The sequence below is a fragment of the Opisthocomus hoazin genome, chromosome 2 (genome assembly GCF_030867145.1).
Source record: "Opisthocomus hoazin isolate bOpiHoa1 chromosome 2, bOpiHoa1.hap1, whole genome shotgun sequence".
NCBI lineage: Eukaryota > Metazoa > Chordata > Aves > Opisthocomiformes > Opisthocomidae > Opisthocomus > Opisthocomus hoazin.
This window is the reverse complement of record NC_134415.1, coordinates 49,407,191-49,434,463: the sequence shown is the minus strand read 5'-3', so window position 1 is coordinate 49,434,463 and position 27,273 is coordinate 49,407,191. Positions and strand designations below refer to the sequence as shown.

General features: G+C 40.9%; 1 protein-coding gene and 1 long non-coding RNA gene across 4 annotated transcripts in view; one reads left to right on the top strand and one right to left on the bottom strand.

The window, feature by feature from the left end:
* The window catches only part of LOC142360530 (uncharacterized), a 45,801-nt gene that overhangs the window by 5,088 nt on the left and 13,440 nt on the right, over positions 1 to 27,273 (bottom strand). The gene's annotated exons all lie outside the window — the stretch shown is intronic.
* Positions 173 to 23,102, top strand: FERMT1 (FERM domain containing kindlin 1). Of its 3 annotated transcripts, XR_012763128.1 has the most exons (16): positions 173 to 345; positions 4,150 to 4,311; positions 7,067 to 7,300; positions 8,847 to 8,993; positions 9,585 to 9,798; positions 10,801 to 10,903; positions 12,450 to 12,557; positions 13,457 to 13,588; positions 13,735 to 13,784; positions 16,322 to 16,446; positions 17,734 to 17,840; positions 18,579 to 18,800; positions 19,484 to 19,608; positions 21,435 to 21,576; positions 22,261 to 22,445; positions 22,822 to 22,906. XR_012763128.1 is itself a non-coding variant. In XM_075413528.1 (15 exons), exons 2-15 carry the CDS (start codon positions 4,161 to 4,163, stop codon positions 22,993 to 22,995), a joined length of 2,034 nt encoding a protein of 677 aa, XP_075269643.1. In that variant the 5' UTR covers positions 173 to 345; positions 4,150 to 4,160; the 3' UTR covers positions 22,996 to 23,102. The 3 variants fall into 3 exon arrangements, 2 of the variants coding, with proteins under 2 accessions (XP_075269643.1, XP_075269644.1); XM_075413528.1 differs by lacking the exon at positions 22,261 to 22,445 and having other exon boundaries at positions 22,822 to 23,102; XM_075413529.1 differs by lacking the exon at positions 22,261 to 22,445 and having other exon boundaries at positions 173 to 363; positions 22,822 to 23,102.

The following is a 27,273-nucleotide window of genomic DNA, read 5'->3' as shown; positions in this document are numbered from 1 at the left end:
TCGTGAGCAAACGCTTCCGGCGAGTTAGCAAGCTTTGCCACACCTGCTGCAGGGAAACGGCAGAGGCTGACACGGCCGAGCAGCCGGGGCCTAGCACGCCGCTGGCGAGAAGGGCGGGGGAGGGCGGCGCTCCCCGCCGGCTCCTCCCTGCCTGGCGGTACGGCGGTGCCCGCCGAGCGGAGCGGAGCGTAAGGAAGGGAAGGGCCAGGCCGCCTACCCTAGAGGTGCCGGCAGTAGGGCCGAGTCCGGCGCTGCTCCTCCCCGTCTCTCAGACGCCAGGTGGAGGCGAAGGGAGCGGGAGCCGGGCAGGGAGGCGAGGGACGGCGCTGCTATCGGAGAGCGCGAGTGAGTGAAGGAGCGAGGGTGAGAACGGCGCGTCGGGAGGCGCGGAGCGGTGCGGGAGCGGGCACACCGGCGGGCCTGCTGCCAGGCCCGAGGCACCCTGCCCCTGGGGACCCGCCGAGGGGCCGGAGGAGGAATGCCGGGCAACCGGGTTATTTTTGTGTATTTTTAAAATTATTTTCTAGCGCTCGTAATCGCTGCGGTTTGATCCGATCCCGACCACCCGCGGGGATCCTCCTCCTCGGGGTCACTCCAGCAGCGGCAGCCTGGCACTTCCTCAAACGCCTGCTCGGAGCTGTGCAGCAGGAAGCACACCCTGCTACCTGTTCACCCCTCGCCTCCCAGCAGTTACCGTCTGAAAGATGCCAGGGCACCACCTGTCTTAGAAATACTCAGGGAAACATCATACTTTGATTTTCCCCCCTTTACCTTAAAGTGGATCTTTTCCTGCTTTAGTATAACCAACATCGACCTGTATTTCTACACAAAGTTTGACGTTTGGGGCTGTAAGGGCTAAAATTTGCGGAGAGCTCGATCTGTGGAGTAATTGCTGCTTTTTTATAGCTACATTGGTTAAAATGCTTTGCAGAAATACAGACTAGAGTCAGCAGTAGCCTGGAGACGTGTTTCTGGCCTTTTTGATCTTCCTGTGCCGGGCCATACAGCTGCAAGCCACGTGGAGACCAGGAATTGGGGTGTGTTCACAGAGCAGATCCAGTCTTGACCTGAAGGTTTTAAGACATGCAGAGTGCACCGTCTGCACTGCCACTTTGGGTTTGTCTGGCTTTTATTACACAGTAGTTAGTTGTTCTTGTTGCTTAGCTTGCCTCTTTTTGGAGACTAGGCTTTGTTTGTGCTGCATTCTCTGATACATTTACTTGTATTTGTGTTTTCTTATCATCAAACTAAAATCTCCTGGTTTGAAGAGGAAGTGGGGAAGAGAGCAGCTTTAGGGAATAATGGACTGCCAGGATTAGCTGCACAGAGGCCATGGTTTTCCAAGCCCTGTAATCCAGCAGTGTGAATGAAACAGTTTCACCCACCCCTTGGGCTGCTCATTTTCACCCATGTCAGCACAAGCATTTGGATGCAGAATTAGACTGGGAAGCTAAATCAAATTTAAAATGAAAAAAAAATGCAGATCATCTCCCAAATGTTTTCACTGGCACAAGGTGGCAGATGAGATGGCTTCTTTTCTGTAACAGTACTGGCTTACAGTGGACTGTTTCCTACAGATTTCATACCTATGCTCCTGAAATGAAATCACATAGTTCTCATGCTTATGTCAGCTGTGGGTTGATTTATTTTTAAAGATGTTGTTGATGCTTAGTAGTGTGACTAGTGGCATTTTGACTTCTCAAGAAAAGTCAGGATTTTTGTTTTGCTGTGAGTACAGTGCAACAATACCTGTTCTCTACACTTTGTATTGCCCTTGTGCTGAAAGCGTCATCTGCCTGGGAGACCATCTCCGGAGCCATCTCTTGGACAGTGTGGCTTCAGGACAGGCACAGACCTTCCCCTCCAGTGGATATCCCCTACTCTAAAGCATACATAAGCTAGTATGTCCATGTGGCAAACAGCAGCACAAATCCAAAATCCATGAGGCAGGAGAGCCATAGTGTTTTAAAGTGTCCAACACAATCTTTATTTACCAAGGCAAAACAAACAGACTTCTTGGATAAGTATCAACCCTTGTTGGTTTAGTAACTGTTTGGTGAAAAGGGGTAGGCTGTAACATCCAAGAACATAATTAACAATACCATTTCTTCCTTGGTGTAAACTAGCCTCTTGGAGTCATATGATTATGAAATTGGTTTTCTGAGTTAGGGCTGTCTGTAAGTCACCATGATTTTAGAAGTGCAGGGCAGACTCCCAGCACTATTCTAGTGAAACTCCTTGGTAAGGTGATTTTCCCTGAAGAGGATGGTTTTGAGCTGGACAGATTGTTTCATTTATGTTGACATTCATTTGGGGTGAGGTGGGGTTTCAACCTAACCTTTAATAGATACACCTTTCGAATTACTTTTCCTTATTCGTACAATTTGTCACAACCACCACATTTCTATTATTCCTTTGATAACAAATTTTGTATCAGTAGGGTTGACACCAGCTGTGGCATAGGGCCAAAGTTCAAGGAACCAAGTCTACAACATTACTATCCTGAGAACAGATTTTAAAAGAATTTCACTGAAATGGTTAGATGACTTCGATATATGTTATACTTCATAATACAAATACTGCATGATAAGTAATTGAACAAAATATCAACAGACTTCGTGTTGAAATTCTTAAACTATAAGGCATTAAGAAACATGAATAACATCTGAAAGTCTGGGGAAGATTAAGCGGTAACAGGCTGGCTGTTGAGTTGCTAGAACCTCTTTGCACCTCTGGAAAGGAACCTCAGAATGAACGTTGAACTGGGTTCTGCCCTGGAGTACTATATTTTGGCACTAAAAACTGCTCTTATTATCTAATCAGTAACATAAAGCTTCATTATTAGAAATTTGGTAAATAGGTGAACTAAAATTTTCACCCTGTTTCCAGGCATGCTTTATTTAACCTTTAGCTTAATTTTACATTAGTGTAACCTAAGCTAGTCTGGTCTTGTCCTGCAGTCAGTCCTGCAAAAGGTCATTCCTTCTCTCACTCCTCAGCTATGACAACGCTTCTTGATTTTTCTGGTTTTGACCGAACTTTTAGAACAAGGGTTTTAACTTACTAAATACTTCTTTTTAAAAAGATCAACAGATATCTGTTAATATTGTTACATCCCCTCTAGCCTTCTTTGTAAGCAAATCCTAGTTATTTTTTGTGTTAGAAGCAGTGTGTGTATGGCAGCTTTAACAGAGTCTGTATCTGTGACTTGAGTTCTCAGATGTTGCTGAAAGTCTGCAGTAAATAAGTCATCCACTGTATTGCCTAAGCTTCAACTGCAAAGGTTTGTTTCTTAGGATTCAGTCTGAAAGACACTGAATGCCAATCTGATATCTTCTTTCACTGTTTAAATATACCAAATCCTTTCTGCAGGATCAGTCACCTTATACCTACAAGCTCTTTCTTCAGTTATTAGCAGAACGCTATCAATGATAACCACAGCTTCTGCTTTGAGCATCTTCTCTAGTTTGGCTTGGCATGATTACTGTTTACCTGTCCTGGCAGGAGCCTGGTAGGATCTCAGACGATTCACCCTGCTGAGACAGGAGATATGCCCGCATCTCTGTGCAAGCAGACAATCAGCAGAAACTGCAGTTACGTGTCTGGATATTGCTGGCAGAGAGCCACGAACGTTATTTGTCTCCCCTCACATGTACCCAAATAGCTAAAACTACTCTGGTTTTGGTCCCATGGGACCAAGCTGGCAGAACGGCAAGTGTAAACTTTCATTTATAGTGAAAATTACAGCTGTAAGCGTACAAGTCAGCAAAATTCCTTTGTTCACTGGACAGATTGCCAAAACAGATCCCACCCACAACTGCAGGCTTGATGGTGTCCAGACTGGCAGATTAGCATTGTAGAGTGGGGAAACCTGGGTAAAACTGGGCTCTCCCTACCCAGCTGGAAACACTTGAGTTGGGCAGGGGGGAATCAGAATATACCAAAAAATCCCACATGCCTGTCTTGCAGGAGTAATCACAAGAGCAGAGTCTAGTTCAGAGGTAACAAGGTAACACATCTGAAGTCCCAGCCAAGGCCACTGCAAAGTCTTGGCAGCATGGAGGTATTTTGAGACTGTGGAGAGATGCATTTGTTTCAGAGAGTGGGGGAAAAAAATACCCTGTTTGCTTGTTTGTTCTGTTTTTTCAGAGCTTTCCAAAATGATTTCCTCAAGTGAATATGGGTCTCACTCCTGGGAGCTCTTGGTGACAGTTGATCATCAGCATGAAGAAATACAAAAGGAATTTTTACTACGGGTCACTGGGGACCTACATATTGGAGGAGTGATGCTGAAATTAGTAGAACGAATCAGTGAGTAAAGACCTGTTTAATTTACATAGTGTTATTAAAATAATACATGCAGTTTCTTTCTATGAAAAGAGGCTCCTGCCCATATTGAAATGGCACTGCCTCACTTCTTTGTGATGGTACACCAAGCATGTAGGTGCTCCGGACTCAGGGGTTTTATGTGGCCAGAACCCTGCCAGAACCCCTCCCTGTGTGTGACTAAAGCCCCTATACTGTCACAGCGCGAACAAAACTTTACTTTGCTTTTGTCTTCCAGTTAGAGACTAGACTAACTATTCGATTCCCTGTCCAGACAGACTTTATAGGTGGCTAATTTGAGGGGCAGTAAAGGTAGCTGATACCCTATTTATCCATCTGTGGCAATCGAAGAGGCAGGATTATTTGGTACAAAGGCACTTCAGAAGTTACTGTTTCCTGTGCTAACATGGCATTCTAGCCAAAATCTGAACCACGTTATCCATTGCATTTATCCAGTAGGCAAAAGGTGTGAAGAGCGAAGTTAGGAGGTGAAAGGTAAAATACCCTGTGTACAGTCACAGCAAGTCAGTGCTACAGGCAGTAAGAGAATCTACGTTTCTTTAATTCAAAGCCACCAAATGGAGTTGCCTCCCAAAATAGTCATCTACACTCTGAGGCTGCAGAATGATAGATACAGGCAAGACAGTATGGTATTTGATTATTATATCAATGCCACAGGGTTTTCATATGGAACTCATTCTTCAAGTATTGTTCTTTTTCCTGGAATTCTTAAACCTAGAAGTCTTCCATCACCAACTTCACAGGGAAAGGAACCTGTCTGGTAGATTACACTTACCAAGTGGGAACACCATGCAGTGCTCTAGAAATACAAGATTTGTGGCAACAAAAAAAAAAGGTCAAAAAAACCTCCTTGAAGCTTTACTCTTTTTTACATAGCTTGACTTCAGACAAACGAGAAAAACTGAACTATAACAAAACCCTTCAGCAGAACAGTGTCAAGAAATTTAAAATCAGCAACTTAATTTCAGAGTTCTTACTGCCAAATTAAAGGTTTTGTGATCAAACATGGGTTTTGAAGGAAAAAAAGGGGAGAAGCACGAGATAATCCTTTTTAAAAGGTTCCCATTCAGTAGAAGGATATTTTTACACAAAAACCCTTTGTGATGGAAAAGCTCTACTTGGAGATGATGATTTTATCAGGGAATCCCTTTTCCAGCATTAAAGCAGGTAGCAGATCTGTGATACATTTCTACCAACTTCTGTGCATAATTAGACACCCAATTTCGCCAGCAAACCAATGGTAGCCTCAGTTCTCACTGGGTCAGAAGACTAATTTTTCACAGTGTTTTTATAACTAGTATTCAACTAGTGCAAAAAGCTTTCTATATTAAATAATATTTTAAGCAAATCTGTAACTAAGTGAGCTCTCTTGAGACACAATTTTTTACCAAGAAATTCCAAAACAGGATAGAGCTGTCCTGTGTTATAGACACACTGAGGAATAATCTCTACCTGGCAGAGCTGGTGAGGAGGAATGAGAAATGATGCAGAAAACTGAAACAACTTGACCGAAATCACACAGAAACTTTACCTACTACAACACATTGCTGGCATCTGGGAATTCGTCCAATCTTGGAATTCCCTATGGAACTGAGAGCAGCAATGCTTTATTTCTTATGTATGTGCTTCTCATGTTGATCTAGTCAAGGTTTTGACACCTTTCAGGTCAGGACAGCTTACTGCTCAAGAATAATCAGAGAAAAGCCACTGTTCTCCCCCTCCAAAAGGCTTAATATAAGTCATGAACAAAGTCTTCTGTCTGTTCTTGATTCAGCAAGCTCTACTTTATCTGCAAGTTTTCAAAGTGCAAAATGCACATTTTTTACTTAAGCAAAACACAGGCCTATCCATATTAGTGAAACAAGACAGTCATCTCTTGGCAGGTCTGCCTTCTCTGAGAAGTTTTTGTAGGCAACCCTTGTCAGTCCCTTGTCAGTCACAACAGCCTACCCTTCTGCACAGACTATTAAAAGGTTTAACTGGACTGTATCACATCATGCCCATTCTACCTCCCTTACAAGTTTCTACCTCTCTTACAAGTTTCTGCATCCCGTGTGGTAGAAGAGCTCTTCTTATTTGTTAGAGAGCTTGTTAACTCCTTCGTGATTGTCACAGGGCTTACTCCCAAAATAATAATTATTTTCCGTGATTATTTAAAGAATGTTGCCACTGTAAAATTGTCCTAAGTGGGCTGCACTCAGGTGAACATCCTTGTCTGTCTAACTGGGAACAGCCCTTAGCTGGATGTCTTCATCAAGTCCCCCCGTTCAAGGGACTCACTGCTGATTCTTAGCACTATAGAGATGAGCTGTTCAGTGGTGCTTCCCAGGAGACTGTGGAAGAGCTTGTGCCCAGCTGGGAGAATTTTCAGCTTGCACTATCAAGTTGAGAAGTGGGTACCCTTGTTATTAGTCTGCATCCCAGCACAATCCAAGCAGCGTTGGACCATATATAGCACTAGATTCAGGAGATGCACTTTCCCTGTGGATATCTGCAAGATGCAATGCCATGGTCAGCACCCAGGTTAACTCTTCAGGGAAAACCAAGTTAGTTCCCAGTGACTTCTACAAGTATCCAGCAAATGTGGTTTAGGTCTTAGGAACTGTAGTTGCTGCTTTAATGTAAATAAATTCTCCTGTTTGCAGAGCACTGCTTCCAAACCAAGTTATTTTGTATATTTGCTCCATAGTTTGTTCATAACCATTTTGTATTTTCCTAGAAATATCACAAGATTGGTCAGACTATGCTCTTTGGTGGGAGCAAAAAAAATGCTGGCTTCTGAAAACCCACTGGACACTCGATAAATGCGGGGTGCAGGCAGATGCTAAGCTGTTCTTTACTACTCAGCACAAAATGCTGCGTCTTCGCTTGCCAAACATGAAGACTGTGAGACTGAAAGTCAGCTTCTCTTCTATGGTATTCAAAGCTGTCAGTGACATCTGCAAAATTCTCAGTAAGTAAAGCTAAATCCCCGCTGGCTACTAAGCTAGAGCAGCTTAATAGATGGCTTTGTTTTGATGTGAAGTCCTTACTCACAAAACTGTTTAGCTCAAAGAGAAATTTGATTGAGTTGACCCAAGATGAAAAGACAGATATTTTTTGTTTTTTGTATCCAGTGTATGTCAATGGTTCTCAATCTTTGTGATAACTGATGCAAACAGTGTCAGAAATGTGTCCCATGAGCTGCAGGAGTATTGGATAGTCAAAGTCCTGTTGACGGTTTCATAGGGATCCTTGTCCTCCTTGAGTGGGACTCAGTCCTTCTTATTCTATGCCACGGACTAAGAGCTTCAGCTTATCAATCTCCTACACCAGCCTTCACCATTGGCAATTTTACAGTTGTCAACTGACTTATCACCTAGTTTCACTAGCATTAATGATACTCAACTTGGCCTATTGGTTATATGTATTCACTTCAGAAGGATCATGTTTTAAATGTTCAAAACTTTTATATGCCCAAAACCCTTCAGGTCAGGGCATACCTAACTACCCCACACAAGCCTATGAATGTGTTGCAGCATAGAGTCCCCACATCTCTACTCTTTCCAACTGTGGAGCACCTCCAAGTAGAGATGAGGTTTTGGAGCATGCTAGACCTGTGTGCCTGTAATCAGCAGGAGTAAGTTGAGTCTGCAAACAATCTTCAGAGTCACTTAGTTGTAGGATAAAATGGGGATCAAAGTACTAATTTTAATTCAGATCTTCAAAGCTTATCCCATCAACACATTCATCTTCAGAAGGAATTTACTGCTTCATACTGACCACAATGCAGCTTTCAATTTCATCTTCTAGCAGTGCATTGTGAAAGGTGTAGTATGTCTTTATTATGCTTAACAGCTCTGATAAAACAAGGCCATAATTGTTCAACGGATGTTTGGCCAAATTAAATGTTCTACCCACATTTTTCTTCCAGATTGAGTCAGTACAGCAACTCTGTAACTTTTCCATGTGTGAATACTGTCAAAAATGTCTTTGCTTGCCCCAGAACAAAAGTGTTTGTCAGAATCAAAGTGCCAGGTTTGCAACTGACAATATATGTCTGAACCAGTAGTGCATTAGGGAATAGTGTATAGCCAAGACAGAATCTTGTTATGTGAAATACAGTGAATAATAAAAGGCCCAAACTTCAAATACAGTGTTTCCATTTCTGTTCTTGCGTATTATAATTCAGACATTTCATTGAGGTTACTATGCTCAGAGGTGACTGCAGAGTCATTAGGGAGAAAGAGTTTTCCCCTGGTGTTCTAAAATGCAGCTGTGCTTGCTACAAAAGCAGGCTTAAATCCTGTCAAAACTCACTTTCACAGCCCAAAGTCTTTGGCCTTGTTATTGAATTACTGGATTTTCCATGGCTATGGCTTTCAACCTGCTAAAAATAAAATTCACATTGCAACACGGAGCTTCCTCAAATGCTATTACCAACCATGGACTTTTTTTGGATGTAATCTGCAAAGTTTCAAATGTTTCATCTTGCTTCACTTCCCAAATTGCCATTGTAGACATTAGACGGTCAGAAGAACTCTCTTTGTTGAGGCAATCAGAAGACATACTCAAAAAGAAAAAGAAAAAAGACAAGGACAGCAAGGAACCAGTCACAGAAGATATTCTAAACCTGTGCAACGCTCCAGTGAGTTCTGGATTATCAGGTAATGAAAAATAAACATGATTTTTTTTCTTCTGACTGAAAGTCAAAAAGGGGAAGAAATTCTTTGTTACTCAGTTAAAACCAGGAAGACCAGTTTAATGTAGGATGGTAGTCAGAGAGACACAGTTGGCCTGAAATTAGTGGCTTCAAGAAGTTATTGAAATCTCCAATATATTGATATTTTTCTGTTGTCTTTATGTGTTTTCCTTTCCATTGATATCAGAAAGGCTATAGCAGAAAACAGGTGATCGGCTGTGGCCCTGCACACAGGATGTGCTGCTGCTCTTTGAAAATGTGAGACCATTCTTAAAATATTCAACAATTTTGACAACCTGCAAAGAAAAGGAGAAATAAAGACCTGAAAGTATGTGCTTCCTGTCTCCAACACAACTGAGATATTTCACAGAACAAGAAAGAGCACTTCTGTCCCTGAGGTCACTTAACCTGTGAAAGGACAAGGCCTGCTGTAAACAGCAGAGATAGGACAGTGTCTTGAAAGAAAAGGGTCAGTCTTCTACAATGGAAAGTGGTTGACTACCTGAGTCTGAAGTCCATTTTCCCTGGAATAATAAATTACTCTTTTATCTTGCAGGAGGTCCAGGTTTATATAGTAAAACCATGACACCCATTTATGATCCTCTCAGTGGGTCACCAGCTTCTTCTACAATTACTTGGTTCAGTGACAGTCCCTTGACTGAGCAAAACTGCAACATCCTTGCCTTAAGTCACCCCAACTGCTCTCCAGAAACATTAGCAGAGATGTACCAGCCTCGGACTTTAGCTGACAAAGCCAAACTCAATGCAGGGTAAGATGCCTCTCTGAGATCTTTGTTAGCTGGTTTAACAAGGGTAGTGTTAATCCAGCTTTTTAAGCGTAAAGCAGAATTTGAAAACAAAAGCTTCATATATGGCTATATTGATACTTCAAAACATGCTTTGATCTAGGTTTTGTTGCAGAAATGCTTACTCTTTTTGATCTTTTTTTTTCCTTATTCAATATTCTTAGTTAGACAATTTTGTTTTAAAGTCATGAATGATGTAATTGTGCAGGCTCTGGACTAAATTCCATTGTTAGATGAAGACAAATCCACTGAAGTAGCACTGTGGGCACAGCTAAAGCACAACTTGGATAGCAAACTCTAAAGGCTTTAAATGGGCTGTGGAAATACACATGTGGATAAATTCAGTAAAGGTCTAATGCATTAGAAATAGGTGGCTTCTTGAATTACGCACAAACAAACATTGCTTATTGTACACCAGAGAAGAATACAGAGCACCAGGGTTTAGTGGTGCAGGTGTTTGAGATAATTCTTTTCTCTAGCATTAAAATACGGATTGTGATTTTTAGATCTGTGGAGCATTTAACAGTGACTTCGATATTTTCATTGGATTTCAGTGGAGAACAGAAGTAGCTAGAATTATAAAACAGCAAATACTGAAATGAGAAGTGGGAGTTCTAAATATACAGGTACACTTTTGCTCTGGCTTAAATGAACCTCGCATTTCTGGAGATAAAGGAGAAAGAATCTTACTGGCATAGGTCACCCCACAGCTCAGTTTCTGGCATCTGTTCTTGATGTTTTGAGTAGTGTCGGAGTGAAAATAGGAAGATTTTAGGTATCATGTTTGTACAATGAAAGTTGGAAATCCATATGAATGTTCCACCTTCTCAAGTTATCTGAATTTTCCCCAGACTTGCAAGAATTAGAGCTGTTTCTTTCCACTTTCATATCACAAGTACATTGGAGCTCTGCAGGTGTGATAGTTTTTCTTGTACAGATGAATCTGTGGGTTGTTTTCTTCCGCAGCTGGCTAGATTCATCTCGATCACTTATGGAACAAGGCATTCTGGAAGATGATCAACTTCTTTTACGCTTTAAATATTACACTTTCTTTGATTTGAATCCAAAAGTAAGAGCTTTGTTTTTATTGCTATTCATCGTTTGCCTGCTTTCATGTCAAGGAGCTATAGCTCAAAGATACTGAATTTTAGCTAGGATTTGTTACAGCCCCTCCAGAGATCAAATTCAACTTCTTCCCCTCAGCTAAGGCAGCACTTTTCCCCTCTGGACACTGAATCACCGTTCCTCACCTGAAATAAGATCTTAAGTATAAAGATGAGATCTGAAGAGCACCAGAAACAATATCCAGATTTCCAGAGGAGCTGGTTTACTTTCTGCCTCCCTTTTAACATGAAAAATTAGGGGAAAGCTAAACCAACAGTATCCTAAATGATGTAAAGGTATAAGCCCAATTTTTGAAAATGGACTTAAAAATGACATTTACGTTCCACTGCCCTTAACTGAATATTCAGATTTTCTGGGCTGAAGTCCTCAGAAGCACTCAGGCACTTAAATCAAATTTGTTTCATTGTAACTGGGTGAGCAAAAGTGTCTAATTCCTATCTGAAAACAAGGCTTAGTCTTAAAAAAAAATCACTTAAATGTTTTTCTCAAGTTGTCTCTTGTTTGCCTTTATTTCCACTAAAAGTCAGTCATAATGGCTGTGTTAAGCCAGTGTTTTTAAGGCTTGGGTTCTACATTTAGTGAAATTAAAGCACAATCATTGACTAGTGTAAATCGCCAAGAGTTCAAACATGAATTTTAGAGGATTTGGCCTTCACATCATTATTTTCTGTAAATTCTGTAAAACTCTTTTATTTCAGGCATCTCACATAAACAGAAGGGCACTTTCTAGTTCAGGTGGCATGTTTTGGGGTGAAATTCCATCCCCACTAAAATCCAAGTATGTGTCTCAATGCCAGCAGCCCAAACATTTCCATACATGTATATGGAAATAACCCAAAACAGCTTCAGGCTACTTACTAGCTACGACTACTGGGAGAGGACACGCTCCAAGGTTTACCCTCCCATCACCTACTTTCACCAGCTCTGGGGCTTAAATTTTTCTGTGAGTCACTTCAGCTTATTAACCAAGTAGATAATAGGAAACAGTCACTATCCAAAAAACAGATATTGAATTAAAGCAATTCACAGCAGGATCTGACAAATGTCAAGCCAGTGCAAAGACAGGGCCAGAACCAAAAATACCAAGAGCAGAAGAGGGGAAGTGAGGAAGAAGAGCTTCTGTCTTTTGGCAGTAGCAAGCTGTTGAATGTCGCATTTGTATCAGCCGCATCACATTATTTTCAGTCATAGTGTGGTTTCACATTTCAGTTAAGCCAGTCCAAGGCCTACTACCACAAAAGGGTATGTCATAATCTCTCCTTCTGCTTCAGCCAAGGGCTCCTGATTAATTTTCTGTTGAATCAGCAAGCCCCTGTGACCCTACACACGAGCTAGTACAAGAGAAGGATGGGAACATACAGCAGGGCAGAGGTGGGGGAGGAGGGAAACAACTTTCATAGCTTCAGCCCACTGTTAGAGCAGGTGCAGCTGATCATGAATCTGTATCTTGATGGTCATCAAGTGACCAGTGTTGTTCTTTTTTGCTACAGTATGATGCAGTGCGAATAAACCAAATATATGAACAAGCGCGTTGGGCCATCCTGTTAGAAGAAATTGACTGCACAGAGGAAGAAATGCTGATCTTTGCTGCACTACAGGCACGTACTTGATCCAAGTTGCAAAACCTGTTTCCTTAAGAGGCAGGCACAAGCTAGGACAAGACTAGGATAGAGCCCAGACTAATAGATCTGCTTGGATTGGGGGTCTGCTATTTGAGTGACAACCAATAAGCAGCATCCATCAACTAAACCAACTAAATTCAGTAGCAGCACACCATTATTCAAACTGACACATACAATTATGGAACTATTTACTAACAATATCTAAAGCAAACTGTACCCAAGATGTAACTGTGATACCAGTCAATTCTGAAGGGCATTACTATGATGTGTTGCTTTCCATACCAGCTACCACTTTTTCACATATTCTTCCTGAAAATTTCTCTAACACATAAAATACATACGTTCACAAGAGACTGAAAAAAGCTGTAGCACAATGTGAAGATGGGGACGCTATGGAGTACATAGGAATTTAACATGAGCTAGTGTGGCTTAGTCCCTCACTGTAGGTAATAAGGCACAAATGTTTATTAATAATAAATTCCTTCCTTTTAAATGTAAATGGAGCTGCCAAAAATATCACTGCCTGCCAATGCGGAACACCACAGAACTTTGCTGCCATGTTTCCACCTGGTATGGATGGCACTCACAGCTGACAGTACTAGCGGTAGAAGTGTTAGCACTGAGTCAGCCTCAGAGAACAGGGATGATTATACATTGAAGGAATACAAACACTGGCAATTAAAATAGGAAACTGTTATCAGTAATTGCACTGGAGGTCATAGCGGACATACACGTTTCCTTGTGAAAAAAAACATGGTTCCGTGCTGCAGAACTTTATGCCCTTGTGCAGGACCCAGAAGACCAGATTTTCATATGCTGTGATTGTGTGCTGCTAATTGATATATTGGCTATTTGATAATGATGTTTTATTTTAGTATCATATAAGCAAGTTATCAATATCATCAGACGCACAAGATTTCACCTGTGAATCAGAAGCAGATGAAGTAGAAGCTGCACTTTCTAATCTGGAAGTGACACTGGAAGGTGGAAATGCAAGTAACATTTTGGTATGTCCTTTCGGGTCTGAGAATAGCTTTCACTGTGTCACATGCATTGACTCTGTTGAGCCAACCTGGTTCCTGATTTTTTAAGAGAGTTAACAGACAATTACAAAGTGCACTGTACTAAAATTATTCCTAATTATTCCTGATAGGAGGACATCACAGACATCCCGAAACTTGCTGATAATCTCAGGCTAGTTAGGTGAGTTACTAAACCTAATAATAAAACAGACAAAAAAAAAGCTTTATCAAACAAGAGATCTCTTGAGTTTTTCATTCTAATCTAACGGTAGATCCCACGGTTATAAATTAACAAATACACCAGATAGGTCTAACTAGCCTAATATTATCCTCTTCAAATCTTTCTCTTACTGCTTCTGAGCAAGATTCTCAGCAAATCTTTCTAGCTCTTGGGTTGCTAGGGTAGCTACACTCATGCTCATTAAAAGACCAGGCTTCTTATATTTCCTAGTGCTCATCAATCATCATCTCTAAACAGAAGAGTCTACAATTTAGTTTCAATCACATTTTACTGGTATTTGCCAATGAAAAACTAGAAAAAACTTTCAGGTCCCCCTGAGGAGAATTTCTGAAAGCAACCCTGGGGATTTATCTATTTTTTTAAACAAAAGAAACAAATTACTCCTTTCTAACCAAACATGGAGTCTGTTTTTTTCTAGTATCAAAATGAGTTTCTGTGATCCCACTATAATATCTTGATTTATGGGTTATTTAAATGACTGCAGTGACCTCAAGTCTGTAATGCCTTTTAACACAAAACAGTCTTTGTGTTTTAGAAAAATAAAGATTTCTATTACATAAATACTTATCAGATTTATTCTGTTGATAAATTGTATTTGTAGTCAGTGAACTGAAAACTGCATCTGAAAATTTCTAACAGATGTTAACTGTTAAGAATTGTTACTTATTAATTTCCAATTAGGAATTTTATTTGACCTTCAAATTACTAAAATGGCTGAAGATGAAAGGGAAATCAAGCCTTTCAAGTTCTGTCAGTTACTGGCCTCTAACAATGGATTGTTTATTTTTCCCAGCAGTAGAGCAATTTGCTTTTAAAAGCATTCAGCGGTTTTTCATCATCAAAAATTTCCTATATATATGATAAATTACTTACTAAACTTAAGACATTGTAGAAACTAGGTAAGGTGTAAAACATTTTTTTTAAATGTTCCCTTAAAGGAACAGCAACATTTTGTTACTATAATTATTTGCTTAATTGTAAACCTAAATGCAAAGATCTGCATGTCATACTGCTGACTCATATTCATATAGTGAACTTTTATTCATGTTTATTCACAGTATGCACCACATCAGCACGCTAGTAAATACTGCTTCCATGTGAGTGATAATACTGTGGAGAATTACAATATTAAAAAAAAAATTTGAAAAAAGTTTTCTGCAATTTTTTGGGATAGAGAAAGAATGTAGTTTTTAGTCTAAAAAAAATTACAGTCCCTTATTTTTTAAGATTTTTTTGTCCCTGTACTGGAAAATTAAAAGCCAAGATATTTACCAGTTTTGAAAATCCAAGTTATTTTTTTTAATTTGAACATTAAAATCTCTATTTTCTAGAAAGTACTAGGATTGCTGGAAAGGCTCTGGAGAAAGCAAGAGGGGGTATTATAAATTACTGTTTTACAGATAGGTGTATAATCTTTGTACCACCATCTTGGATTTAAAAGAAATTACTAAATAGACAGTGGATTTTTTTTTTAATTATTTTTTTTATTTAATGTCACTGATGACCTAGTTGTGAAGTATTTCTCTACAAAAATAGTGCAAATACCGCTGATTTTGTCTCTTGAAATATAGTGAATCTAGGATTTCCCCCCCACATCCCTCGTTGCTCCGTTAGTCTTTTCTTAGTAGAATTAATTATGATTTTTGTCTCTCACTGAAGAGAGGTGGTGCTAGTATAACGATCATGTTTGACTATTATTATCTATCAGTTAATTCTCAATTCCAAAGTCGATATTTTAAAATTTACTCTATGAAAGAAATCAGTTTGCATTAGCTAAGTATTGAAATTAAGTAAAGTAATTAAAATGAGGATTATATCCATCTATCCACACGTGTGAGGAGCTGGAATAACACTGCCCTAGTGGAATAAGGTGGTTTCAATTCTTACGTTTTCATGGAGTGCTGCAGAACCTCTGTAAAACTTAGTGAAGGAATAGAATTTTGTTGTGTTAGATACTATTCAGGTAAAGCCAAAAATATGGTCTCTACTCCCTTACAATTTAATGAATACAGGTTAGTTGTATGGGTGCAAATCCTCTAGATAAGGAGCTACGAAAAACTGAAGCTAACTCTAGTGCACGTGAATAAACTAGTGGGTTACAGTAGCATTGCTGCGTTCATGTAAAAAACAGAATAAGTTTTATTTAGAAGGGAATAACTTTGATTAGGAATGGAATTTAGAAAAAAAAAAAGTAAGGAAAACCACATAGAAGAGAAAGTAAAAAAAAAATCCAAGAGAAATCATAGATGGCATTCAGCAAGAATCCGGGCTAAAAAACACATCCATATCTGGGATAGCGTGGGAGCAGTGTTGGTTCCAGGCGTTTGCTACGCGCCTCATTGACACACAAGTATAAGTAACCCAACTGAAGCCATGTGTATGACCTTAAAGCAATTTCAGATCCACAGTAATATTTACAGGTGACACCAATTTGTACATTTCAATATAAACAAATGTGATTTCGTTTTTTCTTTTAGGCCCAGGAAGCTGTCACTCAAAGCTATCAAGCCATATTGGTTTGTCTTTAAAGACACTTCGGTATCTTATTTTAAAAACAAGGAATCTGCACAGGGAGAACCTATTGAGAAACTAAACCTAAAAGGTAAGAATTTTATTTTCCTTTCTTTCCTTTTTCTACTGCATTCATGAACTAAATAAATCAAGGAATCACTGCGAGACTCAGGAAGGCACGCACAGTAGCATTTAGTCTTGGAGCTTTTTCAGTTACGGACACTCCTAAGAAGGCAGACCGCATCTGCAGAAGAGGCCTAAACAAAAAGGATTCAATAGCTTAGCCCAGACCAAGATTATCTGGACCTGGCTTGTAAAATGCCATGTGCTGCCGAATTCACTTTTATTTCCAAATATTTTTACTCTGTGTTAAATGGTAGTACTTGCCTCTGTCCTTGGCCAACGCACACTGGTAGTAGAAGATTATGTATGATGCAGTGGACAAGAATGCCATAGCTTGCACCTATGTACTGCTGTGCAGGGACAGCTCCAAGACTTCCTCTGGGCTTTGTTTCATGCATGGAGATTTCCACAGCTGCAACCAGCTTTAGGTACTTCTGGAGGAGAAACCTCAGGTATACACATGGCAGACACCAACACTATGTAGAGCCTCCATCTACATCTACTCCTGCAGGGACATCATTTGTTCAGCGTCAGGGAGCCAGTGATGCGCAGGATTCATCCAGAAGAAATTTTTGAAATAGAAAGAAGATTGACCCCTGTGAATAAATGGCTCTGCATACCAATTTGCATATCCTCAGTAGGTCAGATAAATGCATGGTAAAACTAGTCAGGGGTGACTGGAACCTCACCAAGTAGCCTGCAGCCTTGGTGCCCCTTGACACAAAAGGGAACTGGAGGCATTCTGGACTCCAAGTGAATCCAAAAGGCCTGTAATAGCACCATCAACATGAAATACCAGTTCCCCAGAGTTGTCTGGGATCCCTGAATTGGCAAGCTCTGTTGTAGCTGTCACCCACATCCCATTGTCAGTACTAAGTTGCTTCTGAAAATATAGTCGAAGCTTTCAAGACTATTAGGATAAAATTTCCAAAAGTGCCCATCTCATCAGCTCCTCTCCATTTTGGTTGTTGAGCATTTCCTAAGATCAGGCTGAGGTTTTGAGAGCACTTGGATGCTTCTCTTTCACACTGACTAATGTTCTCTTTGAGCTTAGAGCATTCATCACCCTGGCAAGCCACACCAGGCAGTGGACTAGAACAGAAACCATTCATTAGGCCTAAGCTTTGAAAGTCTTGGCCCTTGATCTCAAAGAAAAACAACTGTTAAGTACTGTTCTCTAGTATTAATCTAGTACTTAAATTTGGGGATATAGTAATTAAATAAATCTATTCCTTCACGATTCTCTGTGATCTAGGATGTGAAGTTGTACCAGATGTAAATGTTGCAGCAAAGAAGTTTGGAATCAAGTTACTAATTCCTGTTGCTGATGGCATGAATGAAGTATATATAAGATGTGAAAACGTGAGTAATAAGACAAAGGAAAGTTTGTATTCCAGATTTATTGGCAGATTGTCTAGAAGACCCATTGTCCTGTTCTAGAATTTGTGTAGAAAAATAAGCATGCTGCAGAGAGTTCATTATCTACATGTTTAGTAAAATTTAAGAATGATGTGGTGGTCTAATAAGTGCTTTATAGTTGAGGGGACAAAAGGACAGTAATTCTATGTTTATCATCAGTTTCCAAGTAAAGCTGCTGGAAAGATAAAAAGAACATGCTATCAAAAAAGTAAAAAAATTACAGTAGGTTGCTTCAGTGTTTTCAGAGTACTGGGGTTTGGGTTTTGTTCTCTTGTTTTTTCTTAATTAGAACTCTGCCCATCCAGATGAAGGCAGCGTGATAAGGATCTTACATTTGTTTTCAATTTCAATTTATTTCGTTTGTATTGAAATGTATCAATCTAAATTGTGTAAAAAAGTTCATTAGGTGGAAAACAGTCATGCAGTAAAATTTCCAAGGGAGTCTATTCCAAAGTACTGTATTTCTTTGAAAATTTAAAACCTAACTGTTCTGCAAAGGCAGTCCAGTAGGCAGAACTAGCCCAATCAGGGAAGAATAACAGTGCTATGGTAACTATACATCCATGCAATTTAAGCAGAGTAACTCCAGAGTGGTTTTATCACACAGTGAAACATGCATGAGCAGTAGCCATCTTCATAAATGTTTTGTCCAAAAATATCAAACAGTCATCTCTGTTGCAGGAGAATCAATATGCTCGGTGGATGGCTGCTTGCGTTTTAGCCTCAAAAGGCAAAACAATGGCCGATAGCTCTTATCATCCTGAGGTCCACAAGATCCTTTCATTTCTAAAGATGAAGAACTGGACCATGTCTCCCCAGGCTGTCTCTGATCCAGAAAGCATAGATATGAAACCAGAATGTTTCATCTCACTACGTTATACCAAAAAATACAAGTCCAAGCAGGTATCCTGAGCATGGCTTGATGGTTGGGGATGGGTGGTTCCAATGATTGTTTGGGGTGAGGCTGGAACGAAGCAGCATTTGGAAACCATACAGTAGAATCACCTTGCAATATTAATTTGTCCCTTTGATATTTAGCAAGAGGCCTTTTCTTTAAAGTGAACCCACAGACAGGTCTCTCAGCACTTCTTCCAAGTAATCCCTCTACATCCACACTGCCTCGTAAGTCACTCATGTTCTCCTCCTGATAACGCTGTCCCTGAAAGTCTCTTCTGAGTAAGAAAGGAAGGTTTTTAAGGACAGGAAGTTACTGTCTGCATCTTAAATAACAGTGTCTTCCTGACCTCGTGGCCTAGATGCCTCTCCGCCCTCTCCACCTAATTCCTTGTCCGCTGCTTTTGGTGCAACAGTGTTCAGCTTACCCATCCTCAGGACACAGTCTGCAGAGCAGTATGCTGGAGCTAGAGTCAGTGCAGCACAAACCGGGACAGTGAGTCCTCCCTGCACTGTTCTGCCCTTGTAGCTCAGGATCTGTCCCCAAGTGCTCTCCACAATACATCTGCATGGACGGTGACCACAAAGTGTCTGAACACAGCATCAGAGCTAACAATGTTTGATGTAGTGAAAGCAGCAGTATTTTTGTTCTCCAGTCAACTGAAACCTTTCTCTCTTCCTGTGTTTCCCAGTTGGCTGCTCGTATTCTGGAAGCCCACCAAAATGTATCCCAGATGCCCATAGTGGAGGCCAAGCTGCGTTTTATTCAAGCATGGCAGTCTCTCCCCGAGTTTGGCTTATCCTACTACATTGTAAGGTAATCGCACTGTTACAGCTGCATCAAGCTGCCATAACATGTTCACTGTCAGTGATTTGCAGGAAGTTCTAGAAACATTCTCTATTATTTCCACCTCAGACCTTTTTTAATTCTAGAAACTTCCATAGTGCTGTTTTTTTCTATAGCAGTAGCTCTCAGTAGCTCCATTTATGTCTGCCTTCATACAGACCTGTCAGGTTTTGCCTGAAGTAACATATCACTAAGATTAAACCCTTATAGACATAAACTCACTAAAATTTAAAAAAGTGCATGTCTTGTTGATGTTCTTACGTTTGCAATGTATTTGTTGTCTCCAAATCCTGCTTATTGGAATATGATAAAATGCTAATCTCTTTGGCATTACATTAAGAAAAGGGCAAATGATCCCTTTTTTAGGTTAATCTGGAAGAGCAGTCAGCACAAAAAGGTCCTGTTGTGTTCACAGCAGTTTTCTTGGACACATACCTTGAATATGGCAAGGTTCTGACCAGCATAATTTTCTCTTGACAAAGCAGCGAAAAACTTGAAAGTACTGACACAACCATACTTGAAGGCACCTTCCTTAACTTGTGCTTAACGACTCTTCCAGGGCTACTGAGGAATCATCTGTGGTATAAATTGAACCAGCTGGGAACCATTCTCTGGCACAGAGGCCAGCTTGCAAAGCACAGCCCACATCTCTACTATTAAACTCTCTGACTTCCCCAAACATGGGGGGAGTTTGTTAGTTAGCCTCATGTGAGGCTAACAGATCATGTTGGTCTTTGGATGTTCCAGAGCTGTACCTGGGAGTCATTTGAGAGAGCACTGCTTGGTTGCAGCCAGAATTCTGCCTGGGACTCTTCTAGCAATTGAACAGATCCCGAGTTCAGTGCCCAGAAATGTTCCCTGTCCCTATTTAATTTACTAACACAGATACAGATGTTTTGCCCCATCTGCCAGCACTAACTCTGTTAAACAAAAAACAAACCCAACACCTAAAGTGCATTTTGTAGCATGAGCAAAATACCTTGCGGTGAATTTCTACAAACTGATGGGCAGTATCTCAGTGGGGTTGTTAAGTAAGGCACAAATTGTGGTGCAGGTCACATTCTTTCCTTAAGGGCCAGCTTCATTTAAGGAGAAGGTTTGGAAACAGGACCAAAAATATTGAAAATATTAACAGCAGTCAGATGAGATTTCTTCCAGCTTTCAGCATGAAGGTAGAGGAATGTTGTTTCTTTACCAGAGTAATCTTTTCCTAGCTATTCCCAACTCGGAAATTTCTGCCTCTGAAAGTTTTGATAATTTATTTTTTATCTCTAATCAGAAGAAAGTTGAAATGTTAAAATAGCTCAATATTTTTGTAATGTGATTTATACTCAGAAACATGCATATATTGCTAACAAAGTTGTTTCAATAAGTTAATTGTGATATGTAATATAAAATATTAAATATATTTTGATATGCTTATATAATTTAGGTGAATATACCTAGAAGAACATGTTTCAACATTAGTGAAAAGAAGCAAGGAAAATTATTGTTGACACTTTTTCCAGTAAAAATATAATCAAATTAATGCATTTTGGCAGAACAGTATTTTTTAAGCAGAAAACAATGAATTGGAAAGATTTCAGCCCGATCTACTTGCCCGATTCTCTTACATCTTACACCATGGTTCACCAGCCTATATTTTTGCTTTATAACAATACTGTTCTAAAGAAAAGTCCAAGCTCTTGTGACTTTTCCCTCATTTTTTGCACTTTCAGAGGAGGGCAGGGCATGTTTCTCTAGACAGAAATCTTTGCAAAACAGACCTGCTCAAATGTTTTGGGGTTTTTTTTCAGGTTTAAAGGAAGCAAAAAGGATGACGTGCTTGGGGTGTCCTACAACAGGCTGATACGAATAGATATAGCCACAGGAGATCCTATCACAACATGGAGGTTCTCCAACATGAAGCAGTGGAATGTGAACTGGGAAATACGCCAGGTAAAACTGGAACAGCTATTTGCATTCAGTCATTACATTCCAGACACTGGAGGATACTTTCAGAAAATCTTTTTTAAAACTCAGAGTGAAAATAGTTTGACAGGTAAAATAAATGATCTGTCCAAATTTTTTCTTAATTGAGTCAGTAATCAAAAGTCAGAAACTGGAAGATCTCTAGCTTAAAAGGTTCCTACCAAGCTTATTCCTTATAAGTTGCCCTTGATTTTGATGGGGTGAAATACAGAGACTCAAAGATAAATTCCAACCCGTTATGCTTACTGCTCTGTCACAGTAAAAATCTTGTTTTAACTCTCTGTATAGTCTAGCTTATGCATTATACTCCAAATTATGGTGATTCAGTCTCTGTGACAGACTGAGGATACAGGAACCCAGTTTGTCTTTCAAATCCCAAACTGAGATTGCAAGGCCATGGTGCGAGCTCCTGTGTGTCAGTATGCGGTCCTGAGAAAGAAGCTCTGTTGTGTGATTTATACCAGGGTGCTCCTGACCCTGATGAAGGCTGCTCAGCACAGCCAGCTGTTGCCCGGCAGTCCATTTGGGTTTGAAAGCTTGAAGTCAGCTCTGTAAATTGTAGATTTCTGAGTGGAACTAGCATGACCTGATGTAAATTCAAGCAGCCTGGAAACTGTTCCTGCTTATACCGTTTTCCACATCCATTTGCAGGAGCCAGGAGAGATCAGATACAATCCCTAATATTCTCCTGCACTACTCCCTCTGACAGAGCCTGTAAAGCTGCTAGGTTTGGATTCTGCCTTTTTTGGGAGGGATTTAAAGCTACAGTTAGCTGGGTTTTAGAACGGACAGTAGCTGGAAATCAAAACGTGCACCCCACCAAAAGCAGATGTAAGGTAAGCACATAGCAACGAACAGTATTAAACAGTATTGGTTAAGTATACAAAGAGTCAGGAGTGCCATTCTTGCTTTACTCAGTGTTCATTTCGTACACCATTAGAAAAACTAGTTCACAGCATGTTTTTGTTGCCTGCCTAAACAAGCCACAAGATTCTGACCACAAGAGGGCCCTGCCATAGCAGAAAATTCAGAAACAAGCAGTCAAACACTCTCGACATCCAGCAGACCCAAAAATCTTTACAGCCCTTCGTTAGCAGAGACAGGTACTACTTTATCATAGTATCTGTGGTCCAGCTGTGTTCTCATGCTTGCTCTTTTTTCCCAGATGAAGCTTATCTCTGTTCCTGATTTTGCTGTATGTATTTTATTTAGGTTGCAATCGAGTTTGATCAGAATGTATCTATTGCTTTCACGTGTCTGAGTGCAGACTGCAAAATCATCCATGAGTATATTGGGGGCTACATCTTCTTGTCAACCCGCTCCAAAGACCAGAATGAAACACTGGATGAAGACCTGTTCCATAAATTAACCGGAGGCCAGGAATGAAGTAAACTCTCTTCCCTCTGCCTGCCTCTCCCCACAACTAAGATGACCAGAGATTAAAGAAAAATATCTCCAACTATTAATTTCTGGCTAATAAATATTGTACATGTCAATCCATATTACATATGACTGGTCCAGTTTTTGTTAAATATTGAAGCCAAGGTCACTGGATGCCGTATGACAAGTCCATCATTAACACTAGGAAAATTAAATGGTCTTTGTTTTCCTTTTTCACAGATAGAATTTTTAAAACAAACACTGTCTAGCCACTGGGCATTTTTGAATCTAGTATTTTTAATTGTAACAATCTGTTTAAGCATCCAGAACAAGTATCTTGAGGATATTGTAGAGCAAATTTCTCTTTTACAGCTGTGCAACTCCCACTGTTAAATTGTTAAAAAGGCCAGCATTTAACAGAACTAAAGCTGAATTAATACATATTTTAAAGCTACATTTCTTGTCTAACACTTGCACTGGGGACAGAAAACATTCCGTCAGTGTTCCAAAGTCCTGCAGAGGGCTGAGGGAGCTATTTTAGCACGATGTTTGAGGCATTAACACATATTAACACTTTCAGTCTCTCAAACAACCAAAACTGATTTCACATATCTTAAGAAATACAACGGACAGGTGTTGTCATATCACCAACAGATGTTGCAGAAATCACTGCATAAATCCTGACCACCTGGGACTGGATATCCCTGATTTTTCTGTCATGTCCTCTGCTTTTCTCTAGGGCCTGTCAGTAGGCTGCAGTGGAATCACTCCCAATTTGTGCTAGTTTAAAAAAACTACAGCTTTACATTTTGCAAAAGAAAGAAAGAGCTGATACAGCCTGCTTCCCAGTCCTCTGTACTTCCCTATCCTCAGCACTTTTTACACAGAGGTAGAGGGACCATCCAGTTTTCCTTCGGTAAAGGACTTAGCCACTTCTCAGTTGCTTGCCACAGGCCAAGTATTTTCCTCAGAATGTGAGACCCACCTATAATGGGTAGTCCAAGTCCAAACACTTGCAATATTCCAAACCTGCCCAAGGGTGCTGCGGGAGAGCTGAATGCACACATTATCACCAGCAATTCTTCCACAGGCAGCCTTGCTCCAGACTCAGCCTCCACTTAGGCTTTGCAGTCAGGATCATGACTGTGCCTGCATTACAGCCCCTTATTTGGCAATGACAGACTCCTGTAAATATTTCATTGGGAAGCAGAGCCCCGTGCTTGCCACTCTTGGAGCACAGCTTGTCACACAACTGTATCGGGGAAGGCCTGTAGTTGCCACCTGTTGTCCAAATGATCTGAACACATGAATGCAGAGATACACGGGGGTTTTGAACATAGTTCTCATTAACAGAGTGTATGGCTCATTTTACTGCTAAGCAAACACGCCTACTTGCAATCCAAGTTGTCTGGACTGGGATTTCAGAGAAACTATCAAATATTTTCATTTCCTTTCCTGCCCCTCCCTCAGTCTCACTCCATGTGTCACTGCCTTGCAAGTAAAGACTTCTGCTGCTCTGCAAGGAGGAGCTCTGCCAGCTCATCCTGGCTGGCTGTAAACACCACCCTTTTTTGTTTTAGCCTTAAGGGAATGATCCCTTGCTGCTGTCCTCTCTCCATGCTTCTTTATATCAGCAGCTATCTGTCTCCTTGCTACACTCACTTTGAAAGGCTTTTCCATGACAGGTAAGGAACACTTAGGAAAGGAATCTGTTGCATGGGGCAGTGACTGTAGCTCCGCTTCCTACAAACAGCCCCTGGAGAGGCTTGAGCGGGAAGGTACAACCCAGGGCACTCCTGCACCTCCATGAGCCCAGGCTGGATACGGTCAGCAGCTCCTGAGAGGAGGCCTGCACCAGCCCGCTTTGCCTGGCACCAGCACCAGCCCAACTCGGGGCCAGCCACAGCATCAATTCACCTTTCATCCCTTCCCACATCACTAAGCATGTCCAGACTCCAGACATTCCCCCTTAGTGCGTGTGGGGTACCACACCCTCCCTTACTCATGCCATAACCTGATTAGACTTGGCTTTCTCTTGTTTGTACAACCCGATTTGTACATAGGGTTAAAGACCATAGGCTCAGTGCTCTGTAGTAACCAAGTTATTAATCACAGGGTGCCAGATGTGTGAAGTGTTCAGAGAGAGTGAAAGCAAGACAGGGGCATATTCCCTGAAATTTTGCAAGGCAGAGACAAAAATCCTGGGCAGGAATGTTGTTTTGGTGAAAACAAAAACTTTTAGGAAACTAATACCCCAGCTCAGCTGCAACCCTACTCTGACCATCGTGCTTAATTAAACAAAAGTCAGGTCAGGGTAAAACACTCTAAAGTCAGATTGTTACCTTGGTGATGTACATTTAGATAAATTTTAACAAGGTGAACTAACAGTTAAGAATAAGGTTATAATTTAAGGATAATTACCAACTCATGAAAAAATATTTGAATAGCAGCCAGTGTTCGAGAGAAGGAGCATCGCATGGTTACAGACTTGCTCAACCAAGGACATACATCCACTGTGAGACTGTGAATCAAGGAGTTGGCAAGAAAAACAAGAACTCTGGTATCCTCAGATGATGCATAACCATAAAAGGACAAAATGAGTAGGTGTGTTCTTCCCCAAACAACCACCAGAGACCCTCTGAGACCCTTGTGCAGGTGTAGAAGACAGTGCTTCTCAGCATAATGACTGTGTTAGGCAGAATAATTGTATTAAGTGGGGCTTTGTAACTTTTGTGTATAAACGTCCAGTAAATAATCCCACGGTTGTGCTTGATTTGTGGAAATCTTCCACCTCTCACCCTGCACAGAATAAAACAATGTCTCCTCTCCACACTTACTTTGTGTATTTCAGGAGTTACTTTTGATTTCAGGCACCAAGATGGCTGCTGTCTGTTCTCACAACAAACTCCACAGGGGATTTCTCTGCTGCCTTCAGCATGTTACTGCAGCAGACAACACCCCTGCCCCATAGTTTTCTGAAACCTCTGGCTAAGTAATCCTGTTCTTGCATTCTCTCCCTATTCTCTGTAGCAAAACGTCTTGCTTGTGCTTGCTCTGTGGACTGACCTGCGAAATACTTCTTCTTTTCTTTGTTGGCCTTAAAAGCCATTCTCCAGATTTTTTCCGGATAGTTTCATTCTTAACCATCACTTGGATCATGGCCAGTGAGAAACATTCATCTTAAACTTTACAGCCTCGTACCATCCTCACCTTCTCCTGCTCTCCCCATGCTTCTGCTTATCTCGGTGTCACTAAGGAATGCAGAGCTCATCCCTAGCATTCCTGCAGGCAGCAGGGCTTTGCGCAGCACTGAATCAGCTCTGGGAAGGGGTCATCTGGTTCAGCTCTTTGTGCGTCATCCATGTGAAAAGGCTGACAAAAAAGCCTGCCTTTACTAAACTTGCCCCACGTTGCCACTGAAACTCTTAGAAAAACAGAAAAAAATGAGAAAAATAACTTGAAAAAACACAGCAACATGAGAACAGCCCAACCTAACTCACAAAGGGGAATATCTGCCTGCTGCTACCAGTTGATTTCAAAGAAACTGGTGAGGGAGGGCTGCTGTCTGCCCTGGAAAACCTTCACCAAAAGCAGCTGTTTGAGACATAGTACCATAGCAGTAATATTCCAGATGATAGAGTTTGCAGCTAGGCAAAGAGCTAGGAAAATACAATGCCTGACTCAAAAACTGGGCATCCAAGAAGCAGTAACAAAGGTGGAAAATAAAACCAACAAAAGCTCATTTTCCAAGGGTGCTCTGCTTCTTGCAAGAGGTTCTCTGTACCACTCAGAAATCAAGCGCCTCTAGGCAAAGACTCCATCTCCCTTCCACCTTCACTAAGTGGGCTGCTTGCTAACTAATGGCTGGGCTGCTTTACCAGTCTTACAAGGCTGCTTGTCCAGTCTCCAAAATGAAAGGTTGAACACAGGGCAGGGCAACATTTGGCTCTCCAGGTTTCATGGCATAGTTTTTTAAAAGATTAAAAACAATACAATAACCAATGAAAATTCACTGTAAATACTGAGCTAACAGCAGCAAACACAACACCGGTACTTATTGCCCAAGGCAAAGTGAGGCCACTTCCCTGGCTTCTCTCAAAGAGGAGCTTTGCAGCCAGCAGTTCTGCAAAGCCAAAAGGAAGGCATGGTTTCCACCGACCTGGCAGGGGCTGGACTTTCCTCCTATTATACCAAATTCTTCAGATTTTTTTTTTAACCTGCCCCAGTTTGCCCTTTGAACCTAACGGAGTGCAGATCTCTGGAGCTACCTGTTGGTGCACACGT